General features: G+C 36.0%; 2 protein-coding genes across 2 annotated transcripts in view; one reads left to right on the forward strand and one right to left on the reverse strand.

The window, feature by feature from the left end:
• Positions 1-4,743, forward strand: part of LOC110377730 (fatty acyl-CoA reductase wat) — a 37,016-nt gene extending 32,273 nt beyond the window's left edge. Inside the window, exons 13-15 of the mRNA XM_064042754.1 lie at positions 3,636-3,826; positions 4,232-4,298; positions 4,617-4,743. Of these exons, the coding sequence (XP_063898824.1) occupies positions 3,636-3,826; positions 4,232-4,298; positions 4,617-4,722 (364 nt within the window). The 3' untranslated portion in view covers positions 4,723-4,743. The remainder of the gene's footprint in view (positions 1-3,635; positions 3,827-4,231; positions 4,299-4,616) is intronic.
• Positions 4,744-6,343: 1,600 nt separating this feature from the next.
• On the reverse strand, positions 6,344-14,681 carry LOC110377736 (zinc transporter ZIP9). The gene is made up of 6 exons (XM_049851433.2): positions 14,356-14,681; positions 13,473-13,668; positions 12,666-12,776; positions 10,763-10,901; positions 9,978-10,096; positions 6,344-9,598 (listed from the first exon to the last, which is right to left on the reverse strand). The coding sequence occupies exons 1-6, from the start codon at positions 14,449-14,451 to the stop codon at positions 9,378-9,380; spliced, it is 882 nt and encodes a 293-aa protein (XP_049707390.1). The 5' UTR covers positions 14,452-14,681; the 3' UTR covers positions 6,344-9,377.
• Positions 14,682-15,157: the final 476 nt, after the last annotated feature.

Genomic DNA, 15,157 nt, shown 5'->3' on the forward strand with positions numbered 1-15,157 from the left:
AATCACAGCGTTATGCATGTGTCGGAGGCGAACATCAAGGATGGCACTATCGTCCGACATCAGTTAGGGTAATGAAGCAAAGAGATAACTCAAAGAAACTCAAAACTCAAACGAACTCAAAAGTCAAACGTTTATTCAAATTAGTCAGAACAAAAGACAGCCCCCAAAACGCCCGCCCTTCGCCACTTCCTATGTGTTTTGGCTTGGGGAGAAGAAGTGGCGGAACAAACTCCCCAGCAACACATGTCTGTCTGTTAGGTTAGAAGAACCTTTACACTTTAATTTCAAAAGACACTTTACACACTTTACAATATGGATCTACAACGGTACTACATCACTAGGCAATAACACTAGACGTGACGTAGGGCAGTTTCGAGATGTGCGCAGCACGACGACTCGACCAAGACTGAGCTCTGCGGACGCCACGCTGACCGCCACTACTCTGCCAAGCGCGCCAAAATGTTGTTTCACCGGAAACGCCACCAGAGGGCGCGCTTGCGTGACGTTTAGTGTCCGTACTATTGACAGTCTCCGACACGGCCATCCTGCGTAGACCCACGTCCTCGTGGGTTAATCTGCAACAACACAAACACAGCACAGTATGCACAGTACAACCTCGGCCACTCCTGACCACTATGTAGCACACTGAACAAAAGTCACACAGATCCATCTGAACCACAGAACCACATAGGGTCATAATTACGCCACACAGGCTTATTAATATCGCTCACACTTGAATGCCACACAGGCTACCAACTGCCACACAGGCTACCAACTGCCACACAGGCTATCAACTGCCACACAGGCTCCTAACTGCCACACAGGCTCCTAACTGCCACACAGGCTCCTAGCTGCCACACAGGCTCCTAGCTGCCACACAGGCTCCTAGCTGCCACACAGGCTCCTAGCTGCCACACAGGCTCCTAGCTGCCACACAGGCTCCTAGCTGCCACACAGGCTCCTAGCTGGGATGTAATAAGCCTTGATACGGACCACTGTGAAACTTTCCTTTAACACATACAAGGCAATGAGAAATATATTTCTTAACAAATCTGTTGATACCAGGAAACCAGAAAGACTCTCTTATCTTTTGTAATGTCTTTTCTTGGCCAACGTGACAGTTCTCATCATGGTACAAACGTAGGATACTGAGTCGACTTCCTTTAGGTACATATGCTTTCAGTTTGTGGTCTATTGCAGCGGTTCCCGAATTCTTTTGGCTTCGGAACCTTTTTCGTTTCACCATTTTTCGGCGGAACCTTAGCTTAAGTAAGAAGTAAACTAAAGACGTAAACTTAGGTACGGCTTCTGGCGTGTGGTAGCGCACCAAATGGTTATATGGTTAGAGACATATTCAGTATACTCAGTCGTAGCATGGCTATCTGCCACACGGGCCAGAAAACAATTTAGCCGCCCTTGAGTTTGTGTATTATGTGAATAGTTTTCAGTTTGAAGACTGACAAAGTAAACGCAAGAAGAAATAGATTGGGTTTGTACAGGTGCGAGGCGAGCGATTTTTTTAACTAAAAGAAGAAGTTCCAAGCACCCGCTAGCATTGAAAGACATACAGTGGTAGCCGGTATCGCGAGCGAAGCGAGCGCGAATTTTTTTTAGTTTAAGTACCTACATACACAAAATAAAGAAAACCACTGTAAATTAATAAGGTCTCAAAAAGTACAATATCCACGCAAAAAAGCAAATGCAAATGAATAAGCAGCTAGCAAAGAAAGCGCTATTGCTTTTTCTGAACCAGAGGAATAAAAAATAAACATCAAAGGAAACCTCGACGGAAGAGCGCGAAATTTTTTCAGTGTTGGATACTTGAGCAATTAAACGAACATAAAAGCAGCACACGTAACATGGAGTCGCGAGCGAAGCGAGCGCGAAATTTTTGGATTCGCGGAGGTGCAAAAATTGGAAATAATGTCACACTTTGATTCATGGTAAAAATAGCCACTGGAAATACTCGTATGCCGTGTAATTTCACGTCCTGTCAAATGTATGAAAACGTATAATCCTGGCGATGAAATAAGCCCAAAAAATGCGGTGATTTTTGGCCGACTCGCTACCTAGGTACTTTTGCCGATTGCCGAAGACCTGGAGGTATTAAGTTAATCTACAATTTGTAAAAAACGGAATTAAATTATCTGCTGCCGTGGCCGTCCCTCGCCACTTGTTGCGAAAGTACGAAACTTACACTCCCGAGTGGTACCCACCTACATGGTGCCTAAATGGAATTTTGGAATGCAATATTTAAAACAATTTAATTGAAAATGAATAATAATTTAATATTGTCAAAAGTGAAACGATTTACCCTATGGAAATCTTAAATTTTCCGCGGAACCCCTGGGGGCCTGTCACGGAACCTCAGGGTTCCGCGGAACCCCATTTGGGAACCGCTGGTCTATTGGACACTTGTAGTATAACAGGTTATTTTTAAATACGTATTGATCATTTCCAATATCACCGCTTTGTACTCGGTCAATTAAACTTAGTGTTTCGGGATCTTTATTCTGAGCTACCTCTAACCAAGAAGAATGTTCAGTTAACAAATTAATATGAAGAGGAGCTTCTGAGAATTTTAACTTTGAGGCAGTGGATGTAGCAGGATTCCGGCTCAAATAATCTACATGTCCAACATAAATACCTCTTTTATAAACCACCTCGAAATTAAAATCCTGCATGTAGGTCCACCATCGAGCGACCCTGGGAGATAGGTCCTTTTTGTTAATTTGGGAACATCTCCCAGGGTCGCTCGACTCTTTGCTTCATATCCCACTTCTGATGTCGGAGGCGAACATCAAGGATGGCACTATCGTCCGACATCAGTTAGGGTAATGAAGCAAAGAGATAACTCAAAGAAACTCAAAACTCAAACGAACTCAAAAGTCAAACGTTTATTCAAATTAGTCAGAACAAAAGACAGCCCCCAAAACGCCCGCCCTTCGCCACTTCCTATGTGTTTTGGCTTGGGGAGAAGAAGTGGCGGAACAAACTCCCCAGCAACACATGTCTGTCTGTTAGGTTAGAAGAACCTTTACACTTTAATTTCAAAAGACACTTTACACACTTTACAATATGGATCTACAACGGTACTACATCACTAGGCAATAACACTAGACGTGACGTAGGGCAGTTTCGAGATGTGCGCAGCACGACGACTCGACCAAGACTGAGCTCTGCGGACGCCACGCTGACCGCCACTACTCTGCCAAGCGCGCCAAAATGTTGTTTCACCGGAAACGCCACCAGAGGGCGCGCTTGCGTGACGTTTAGAGTCCGTACTATTGACAGTCTCCGACACATGCATACGACAATTTTGACAAACATACTAGTATAAACTTGACGCTTATAAGCATAAGCAGTGTTTCTTAATTCTTTGGCCGATTTCAATATTTTTCAAGGAAAATTACAAATAAACAACACAGTACATAGTTACATGCAGTAGTTAAAAAGTTTTAAGACTCGTATTTGACCTACTGAAAATTAGTGCACATTTATAAAAGTCATACGTAACCTCTAAATTTCAGATTAGATGGCGCTGTCTGTCAAATTTGTAGTACCGACTTCTTATCAATAGATGGCGCTAAACTCAATTATTGATTTATATCCTTAGTAATAAACAATTTTTTCAGGATGATAAAACTGTACAACAAAGTGATGAAGCTAGCCAACATTTTGTTCTACTTTTCCACTCAAGATTGGCAGTTTTCTGACTATAACGTCAGAAATATGTGGAAGAGTCTGTCTGATGAGGATCGCGTGGTATTCCCGTTTAGTATAGGAGAAATGTCTTGGGAGTACATGTGTGAAACTTTCTTAGTTGGTGAGTAAACTTGGGAGCAGAAAATTGTGGGTTAATGGAAAAGTAGCATTTTAAAATATTTTATGTGGTGGCAAAAAAATCGGGTCAAGGGAAAAGTTACATTTCAAAATATATTTATAGTATTGTTAATGAAAACATTCTTCTTACTCACCGTCAGTTGCAAAAGTACATTAAATCTATTGCTAACACTTTTTATCTTGTTGACAAAGAAAGAGTCAGCAATAGATTTAAAGAAGCTTTAACTTTAATGTAGCTTTGTGCAACTGACAGTTAGCTACTTACGTACGGTTTATGCAAGATAATCATTTAAGATGAATATCAGTGATGGTACTAAAAAATCATTCTGTTCTCTATGAATGCCATGATATCCCGTGTAAAATACAGTAATTTTATGCCTTTTTCTAGGTCTTCGAGTGTACCTCATCAAGGATGACTTATCCTCATTACCTGAAGCCAGGAAGAAGTGGAATAAGTAAGTACATATGTACTAAACTTTAGACTTTAATCTTATTAACACCATTTTGGTGGGACCAATCCTGCAGCCACGGTGTGAACTAATAAGACCCTTAAATTAAATCATAAAAACAAGATATTTTAATCTGATCTGATGAAAATAACAAAAAAAAAATACATAGATAGGTATCCAATATGTATTGCTAATCGATTACGAACCAGAAACTTTTTGTAGTCATACTTACAGTAAAAAAAATATGATCTAACTACCAAATGTAAGTAGCAGTATAAAAATACTAAAGTTTTACTGTTTACTAATAATGTATTTATTTTTCAGACTGTACTACCTGCACCAGGTCCTGAAAGCTGTAACTTTAGGTCTAGTTATTAACTTAGCCTATTTTGTATTAAAACCTGTGCTAGCTCTCGTTTTTGGCCATTGAGATAAATCCATATTTAAGTCTTGATGTAAATTTAGTGCTCTTAAAAAAACTTAGTTCATAAACTAGCTTTTGCCCGCGACTTCGTTCGCGTGGAATAGTGGTATCCGGCAGATTTTTGGTTTGAACAATAGATGGCGCTGTATGTCCGGAATACCTAAATTGTATTTTTTTTTGTAATTAAAACTATCCTATGTCCTTCTCCTGGCTCTAAACTACCTCCCTGCCAGTTTTCAGCTAAATCGATTCAGCCGTTCTTGAGTTATAAGTGGAGTAACTATAGCGGTAGGCAGAACTTCTCAACATTTAGAACTAAACATTATTTTGTTCGTTCCATTATTTTATCACCCGTGGGGGTTGAATGGGGGTTGAATTAATCAAAATCGTATTTAATCATCAGTCATCATAAAATTCTGATTCGTCATCAGGACTTCTTCATAAAATCTAAGAAGATGTATACAAACTTTCATCCCATATTTTATCCCCTTGGGGGTAGAATTGATCAAAATCCTTTCTTAGCGGATGCCTACGTCATAACATCTACCTGCATGCCAAATTTCAGCCCGATCCGTCCAGTGGTTTCAGCTGTGCGTTGATAGATCACTATGTCAGTCAGTCAGTCAGTCACCTTTGAGTTTTATATATTTAGATGTATGCCATAATGAAGAAATATGAAGGTAAACAATGGTGGAATGATCAAAATGCTGGTAGGTTTTGGGTTCGATTCCCGAGTAGGAACTGAAAGTAGTTGTTTCGGGAAATACAGGGATAATTTCCTGATTATTAAATTAAAATGATTTGTAAGTGCCTAATCTCACAAAAAATATTTAAGGCATTCATAATTAAATCTATCTAATAATAAAAATATCCGGGATTTAAAAAAAACTGAGATACACACGTTTTTGCTCAATACTTAGAAAAATAAGAATGAATGATTATTAGACATAGGAATAAGTACTGAAATAAATAGATAAGTACCTAAGGTAGTTTATTAGTAATTTAGCCTTTGGTAGTAATTTAGCCTTGTTATAATTAATTTAGAACAAATTTAAAAAAAGATAAGAGATAGAAGAAAGGGAGATACATTGTGTTAATAAGCAGAGATTTTAGACAAAATATTATTTTTTTATAAAATAAAAAAAAGAACTATTATCTTCAAAACAATTGTATTATAATTGTTGTATTGGCGAAATAATATTTTTTTTGTAAATACTTTAACTGTTAAAAATTACCTACATACAGAAAAAATACTAAAAGTAGTAAATTATTTTGCAAAGCAGTGTATTTTTAAGGAAATTAAAAACATCAACTTTCAAGGAATAATAAAAAGGTTTCTTTCTACGAAATGTGAAGTGATATTTTGTACGTATTTATAAATTATATTATAGAATCTCAAATACTAAAAGGTGAATTGTAAAATAAAATTTTTTAACTAAACTTTTTTTATTTCATTAAATTGCCTCCATCATCCTCCGAGCCTTTTTCCCAATCATGTTGGGGTCGGCTTCCAGTCTAACCGGATTCAGCTAAGTACCAGTGCTTTACAAGAAGCGACTGCCTATCTGACCTCCTCAACCCAGTTACCCGGGCTACAGTTTATCGTGCTTGAGTGAATAGAGTAAAATTTTTAATACAAGCGTTTATTCATATGTACAAAGTAAACACACCACAAATATACAAAAACAATATTATTTACATACAGACAACAATAAACATTGTACATTCTTATATAGTTATTATTTATTCAACGACATTCACATTCGAAATACATACATGTTTTTTTTTTACAATTTCATAAAACACCATTTTGTCTTAAGGTACTTTTTGAATACCATTCTTACCACCTTATTTCACAGATTAAAAGGTTTTGTCCATTTTTGACAAAAAAAAAACTATTAAAACATGAGAAATATAGACCAGACAAAACTATTATTTTGTTAAAAGAAGACCTTTTTAGAGATCACAAACATATTAATTAAAACCTTTTTTTGAAAACGGCACATCAAGCTATTACAATCTGTCAAATGTCTTTAATAAATTTTCAACTTTATATCTAAAGTATAAGGTTCAATCTTCATCCTCCGAGCCTTTTTCCCAACTATGTTGGGGTCGGCTTCCAGTCTAACCGGATTCAGGTGAGTACCAGTGCTTTACAAGAAGCGACTGCCTATCTGACCTCCTCAACCCAGTTACCCGGGCAACCCGATACCGCTTGGTTAGACTGGCGTCAGACTTACCGGCTTCTGACTACCTGTAACGACTGCCAAGGATGTTCAATGAGATAAGGTTCAATGTTGATTGGGAGAAATGTACAGACTAGAGTAGCTTGATGCAGTTTGTGTATAATATTTGCTTCAAGACCGAAAATGGTCTTCGACCTTGAAAAAAAATTATGAATTCCTTTTTTTTTCTTAATACGTCGTTGGCACATGACTTTTACATCAATTAAGTCTAAAGTCTAAAGTTTTTGCAATCTATGCATTTTTTTTTTAATTAAAAGTGATCATTTTCTTTTAGGTCATTCTTTATATGAGAACAAATATTTTTTTTTTAATTTACACAGCATTCTCTTATATTTCGTCTCTTAAAATAATATCGGCTTATTTTGTTGTTTTTCACATTTCTTATAGAAGTAAAAGAAACTAGATTTATGTAGAAAAATAACATATAAGTATGTATCCAAGTAATTCATCAACCTGAATTTTGTTCTAAATTAAACTAAGCAGAAAAATAAAATGTTTAAAAAAAACTTAAAATCTTGAATACACAGCCTAAAATAATCTTCTAAGTGTAAATTATATTTACTTATTATTTAAATTATTATACTAATTACCAGCCACTGATTCATCTGAATTTAATTCAAAATTAGCTGCAAAAACCAGGATTAAGAATACCAGGTACAAACGAAATAGTCGGCCGATAGTTGCCCGATGTTTGTTTTTTTTTAATCATGAATTCACGGAATAAGAAAAGATGAGCGGAGATGCCATAACGCAAATAGGTCAGGCGCCTTTTTCTAGGCCAAATTCGTACGGTAGGCAACTAAGCATGAACAAAACGGTCAGTTACGAGTGAACTAACGAGGCGTTCGGGTTCCTCGTCCCTCGAACACCCGCATTTTGGCGCGCTATTTTCTTAGGAGACTCCGTTATGGCACCTCCGCTAATTATTTTGTTCTCCAAGGACTACTACCCCTACCTTTTCATACTGAGCCCAAACAAATTATCGGCCGACTAAAAGTCTGCAGAGTGAGCTTACCGTAGGGACAATTCCGCGCACTCGGGTAATAAGAAGCCTAAATCCTTCCTTGATAAATAGGCTATCTATCATTGAAATAAATTTCAAATCGATCTTGTAGTTCGTGAGATAAGCGCGTTCAAACAGACACACTTCACCTTCATAATAATAATAGGTAGATTTATGCTCTTTTTTTTCAAAATTATTTTACTAAATACACACTAATTAGAAACTATACGCACAAATTTTGTCCGTTTCATAAGATCTGTTTATTATATTTTTAGTTTTTGGGGCATATAATTAAAATTTCACCATTTGAAAAAACTGCATTTTTACACTAGTGGATTTTATCGCGCGAACAAGTTAAATTTTTTACACTAGGTATATAAAACTGTCAGTTTTGGGTAGCATTGTTCGTCATAGGTAGGTGTCAATAGATTTTTGTCGCGCAGAAAAACCGCGCGGAAAATCCGCTAGTGATAAAACGCTGTTATTGTAGAAAGAATATGTCTTTTGATAGTTTGTTAGTAATAGGTACTTTAAATATTTTTTAAGACTTATTTTTATTGCTAAAAATGTTGATATCTTTTTCTAAATGTAATAATAACTATTGCTTGTCTTTTTATTATAATTAAAAGTCGATTTTGAAAACATAAAAAATTAAAGTAAAACTTTTTTTATTCATACTCAATGGTAGTTTTCAAAATCTGTTCAAGTTTTTTTTATTAATTAGGCATTTTAAAAAATCGACTAACAATTCAATAAAATAATTAATTTAAACACTTTAAATAGTATCCGTTATTACACAAATATACATACAAAAAATTCATCTACAATTTTCTATCACAAAAGCGAATTCACAAACAAATTTTGATGCAACACCGAGCTCGCACAAAACTCACCGATACTTTTGCCAAATTTCATCAAAATGAAGGATTTTCTTTTTCATTCTTTTCCTAGCTGATGACTAGATGGCGCTGACCTAGATACGTGAATGCGTGGAACGGAACGTCATATCAACTTCATATAATTCTCAGGTCGTATAACGAAACGTTTTTGTCATAAAAAAAAATAAAAAATGCGAATAATAAGTTTTAAAAACTAAAAAACACGCTAGTCATGTATTGTTATCAGAACTCAGAGCGTGTGCAAAATTAAATCCTAATCGAAGACCGGGAAGTGGGTCAAATTAAGATTCCAAGATTTTCTTACATACATAGTTACAAGTGAAGAAGTCAGATTATTATCCGAATGTCCCGAGAGATTTGGACAACAATTTATCCAGAAATCTGAATTTCTCGGGTCTCGGGTCAAAAGGCTCGGTGCTAAACCACAATCACGTAGTAGGTACAACGCCATCTAGTCACACTTGAGAACTATATTTTTTTAAAGAAAATCCCCCATTATCGGAGCTTTACAAATCAGTGCTTGTGTCCCATTGTAAGTAAGAGTGGCATCAGTGCTCCTACGGTTAGAATTATCATCTCTGAGAGGAGTAGTCCCCCGAAACCTTTCTTTGGGGGAACTCCATCTTGCATGGGGAGTAGAGAATGAGTGTGGGACTGGGGATGGGTCAATTCTGGTAGAACGTGGACTGTGGCGACGTATAAAAATGTACCCGCTGAGAAGAGCATTGCTATTCCTGAAAAGAACAAAACAAAAATATATATTAATATCATTTAGGTTTTTATCTGTCTAATTTTTAAGTTACTCCGAGTAATCGGTGAAAAAAACTCAATTCGATTTATAAAGTGCATTAAAATGTTTGATAGATCCTAAACCACATAAAATTGGAGTTAGGATAATAAGAAAGCCAAACTATAACTATCTGTTAAGAATCGGGGACCATACAAAATTGTCCTTTCAAGACGGGACTATTTTTCCAGTTATAGGTATATCATAAAACTTGTACATATTCGGTTGATTTTGACTATATGGTAGAAACTCAATATATTTTTATTCAACTAAAACAATATACGCAAAAATCTACTTTTTTAAGAAATAAAGCATTTTAATCTTACCTGTAGCATTAAAATCGCTCAAAGTCTGTTTGCTCTCATTGCCGATACCGAAGTACGTGAGCAAAGCGAGCAGGGGGGCGGCACACGAGAATATCAGCAGATGCTTTCGTATCCTGTTCCTGTAAATAGAAAAAATAAACCGTTACAAGAAAGAAAAGAAAAAATCTGACATGCCAATTTTGATTTCTTATCGAGTCCCCAAAGGATATACATTCCATCAGATTTTGTAATAAGTTCGAAATACCTACTGAATTTGTTCTACATTGTCATAGCTTAACTAATAATTATTCTAGATATTGTTAACTTCTTATAAATTAATGTAATATATATATATATATATATAGTCTAAGTCATAATTATAATATTAATAAATAACTTTAGTTTTAAGTTAATTTGCTGCGCCCTAACAGGGTAATGTGTACCTAGCATAAGATGCATCTGTATACATTTTGCAATAAATAAATAAATAAATCATTTTTGTTTTTTTACTAAATATTGTATCTTAGATAACGTCCTACGGTGAGGGGCTTACCTTTGAAGCCACACGTGTAAGAGAGAACATGATCAGCTGTCTTATTGCGGATTTCAATAACCTATCCTTAGTTTTGCAATTACAGATTGAAATTAGACATTCACTTCATATAAATTGTGTCTTTCAATCTCTAATCGCTAAACAACATAGGTATGGATCGGTTATTGAAATCTGCAGTTGAGAAGTCTTAAAGTCCCTTCTGTTGATCATCATCAATTTTTCATAATTTCCTCTAGCTAAACTAAGGACTTACCTCTCAAGCCCCGCGTGAAGTAGGAAGGTGACCAGTCCGAAGGCAGCTGGTGCCTTATGCAACATGATAGCCAGGAAGACTATCAGCTCCACATCAGCGTGAGAGGTAGTCGCTGCAGCGCCCAAGGCTATGCCGTCCGCTGAAAGATAAGATTGTCATGTTTTCTATACTGATATTATAAAGGTTTGTGTTTGTTTGTTACTTTATCATTTGCAAACGGTTGCACAGGTTTTGATGAAACTTGGCAGTAATATCGCTGATGGCTCTGGATAACATATAGACAGTAAAAATGGTCCATTTTTCGCTATGACATACTAGCTTCCGCTAGCGGTAACACCCGCTTCTTAATGGAGATACTACTGCCCGCACATGGATGAAATATAACTTTAGTCACTCGGGGATAGAGTTGCTTCCCAACAGCGACATAACTTTTCAAATCGGTTTAGTAATACCGGAGCCTTTATGGTCTCTGCACGGCGCGGGCGCGGCGCGGCGTGACGGGACTGGACGCGACACTGAGCAGTTGTGATGAACTAGATATTACGCGTCGCGTCGCGTCGAGCGGGACGGCTCTGTGTGATGTCGTCAGTAATATCTTGTACATTACAACTGCTCAGTGTCGCGTCGCCGTCCCGTCCCGCCGCGCCGCGCCCGCTGTGTACAGAGACCTTAAGGGTACAAACAAGAAAAACTTTATAATATTAGGTACAAGCCGATTTCCCGCGGTTTCACCCGCCTCCCATGGAAACTACTTCAATAAAAATAAAATATTGTCTATGACACCCAGGGATAGTTTAGCTTCCCAACAGTGAAATCATTTTTCAAATTGGCTCAGTAGTTTCGGAGCCTTTACAAACAAACAAAACATTTATTCCTCTATTTCTTTGATCTGTGTATTCCTCTTTATAATATTGAGTAAGTACATAGATATAAGATAAAACAACGTGCCAAACTCAAAATAAAATATCTTGCATCAACACGCGTATTACAAAACGATTCGTGCCGACACTAAACTGCTCTTATCAGTAACATGCAATACGTTAATTTACTAATCAGCGTTAACTCATAACATTACATATATATAAGCTTAGTTTCCTATGTATATTTTGTTCCGGTATATTGCAACATTTTAGCTGTGGAATAAGATTAAATATGGACTTTAATGCTAAGGCTATAGGGTTGAAATTACAATGTGGTTGAAATGTTCAGTTTGATAAGTCATATTGGTTCAAAATGTATAGATTTTAGCAACTATTTTGGGGTCTGATTTCAGTCTTATAAAATGGAGCGACTGCCTATTATTATTTGAAGCCACATATATGTTTTTGTTCGATGCACATCGCTTTGTGAAAGTTTCTTAAAGGTTTGTTGAGCCCATGAACTTCTTTACACTTCTAAAATCAGTAGGTTTCCTTATGATAAACTATGTATTATAGTACTTCAGTTATTGATATCTCAACATATTTTTACATTTTTAATTCTAAGATAAAAAAAACATTTCATCATCCTCCGAGCCTTTTTCCCAAGTATGTTGGGATCGGTTACCAGTCTAACCGGATGTAGCTGAGTATCAGTGCTTTACAAGGAGCGACTGCCCTATCTGACCTCCTCAACCCAGTTACCTGAGCAACTCAATACCCCTTGGTTAGACTGGTGTCAGACTTACTGGCTTCTGACTACCCGTAACGACTGTCAAGAATGTTCAATGACAGCCGGGACCTACAGTTTAACGTCATTTAGGTGACGTTTAGGCTTTCATATGATAAACTATTATATTTACACACCGCTGTTGCTCAATAAGAAAATTTTAATCGATTCTCGTAAGAAAGTCCGCCAGTAAAACAGTTACTTTTGTATACATGTTATAAGTAAAGATTTGTAATATAAATATTATAAAACAAACCTGCAGCATGCACAACTAGACCCACGGTGGCTGTAACATTCTTCTCAACGGGATTGCTTTGATCATTATATCTTGATGACATCTGGTCTACAAGTAGCATAAACACAAATCCTGAAAGAAAACTAACATTAAATAAAGGAATAAACATACAAAATATGTTTTTTTTTTAAAATAATATGTCACATATTATAACACATATTATAAGTCATTTTAAACAGTCTAAAACGCTACTTTGAATTAGTTATTTCATGAAGGCGATATGGTTGGAATGGAAAAGTGTTGGAGTGGAGACCACGGCCTAGCAAGCGCAGCGTAGGATGTCTACCAACAAGGTGGACAGACGACCTTATAAAGGTCGCTAGAAGACGCTGGATGCAGGTCGCCTCCAACAGGTATCTGTGGAGATCTATGTTCAGCAGTGGATGTCCTATGGCTGAGATGATGATGATAATGATGATGAATATGGTTGGAAAGAATTCTACTTGTGTGATAATGTCAGACGAAGAAATATGGAAGAGAAGAAATGCAGCTCGAAAATCAAATAAAATTGGGATATGCACAAGAGGATAAATTTATTAATTCCTTCATTGCTAACCTTAACTACTTAGCAAATACCAGTATCAATAGATAGCTGTATTGCTGAGTTAGTTCCTAAAATATTATTTTTTTCCAGCCATAACAATAGAAAGCAATGTAGAGTGATTGCTCTGGGGATGCCATTTCATTCTATTTGATGCAAAAGAGACATTTTCTCCAATATCTATGAATTTTCACTTTGCCCTACTAATAACTATTATTTAAACTTACCTAAAACAAGTGATATCCCAATAACAGAATGTAAATCATCGTCATGACTGGGCGGTTCCGCAGTAAAGTCTTTTGTAACCACCGTTGGGTTTGATCGCTCACTGAACAGAGATCGGACGCCTTCCGGAATGATCACCGCTAGGGCTGTGCCTACTAGCAGACCGGCACCAAATACTGTTACTTTTTGGAGCTTGTCCTAGAACAAAATATGTTAACCTTCTTTTGATGTTCCAAATAAATAAATACTTACATACTTTGCAAGAAAATGTTTAACAATAACAATTAATCATTGAATATTGTTAACATCAAAGATTACTTTGTACATTAGATTACATTGTAACCGCAAAAGATAATATCAGACCTCATCATATCTGATGTGAACTTAACTTAAAATACATACAGAAATGATTGGACAAAACAAATATCAAAATAATTAAAATAGAGCACATTAATTAAATATGTTCATATCCATTTTTTTCTTTAAAATTAAAATTCTTTATTTAAAACTAATAAATAAATTATATGCCCATTACAGATAAAAGAAAATACTATCCAATTAAAAAAAAAAATAGGCAGAACGAATTAAAGTAACATTGTCTTTGCAATAAGTTGCAAAAGAAAAAAGTTTAAAACATTTCAACGGAGTACAGACTTACAGCAATTTCTATTTCATAGCCTTTGTGAAACATTAAATTGCTTTGAAAATTATTCATGTAGCAAATGGCTAGGCAATTAATGACTTTTATCATGTTTTCAATGTACACACAAGGTTTTCGTATCACAAAAATCTATGTGAATTAGACCAAAACGTACTCGACAGATGGTCGATAATTTTTCGAAATTTTTACGAGAAAAACTGTTTTAATTTCAATTTTGGGCTTACCTCGGACATGCTCACGTTCAAAGGTATACTTCCAGCTACATAGGACCCCACTAGCATCACCAGAGCCAGTAAAATCAGTACCCAAGTTCCATCCATTCTGCTGACTACTTTTTGTTAATTTTCAACGAAAATGCACTGTTAACAAGGAACGTATGACTTGAAAGCTGTACTCCTTTACTATCGCATGTTTAATTTACATGGTCCGGTTGATTAATAGTATCGTAAACTGATAATTTCATTTAAATTATTGTTTCGACATCACAATCGACTGTATTGAGCTCTTTTGACAACACGACAAATTGAGTTTTTTTTTTGTTTTATTTATTTATTTGTGCGCGTTGGAGAACTAGTCTTTTAGCTATTGGATATGTAATATCGTGTAGTATTGTTTAATTTGTGTGCTTAAAACTCACTTTATGGGGGGAATGAGAGGGAATCATAGAAAACAAGATTGCGCACTATCAAAATATATATTTACGAAAATGAAGTCTATTCCAACGCAATAAGGTACTAAATTGGTTGCGTAATACACAGAGGCAAATCCGAGCCGAGAGGGATAGTTATAACGGAGGCCGCGTTCTAACACCTTACCAGATAAAAAAAATGTTATGATCAACAGTTTTGTCTAACCAAAAAAACAATTGAATCACTTATATATTTATCTTATTTAAACAATTGTAAGTCAACAAACTAATAACAGTTGCATTCATTTATTCGCATTTATTCTAAAAACATAAAGAAAATAAAGTGTGTATTTACCTTTTTTTATTTTCTTGTGGTAACCCTGAACATTCTTGGCGCG

Source organism: Helicoverpa armigera, chromosome 29 (assembly GCF_030705265.1).
Source record: "Helicoverpa armigera isolate CAAS_96S chromosome 29, ASM3070526v1, whole genome shotgun sequence".
Taxonomy (NCBI): domain Eukaryota; kingdom Metazoa; phylum Arthropoda; class Insecta; order Lepidoptera; family Noctuidae; genus Helicoverpa; species Helicoverpa armigera.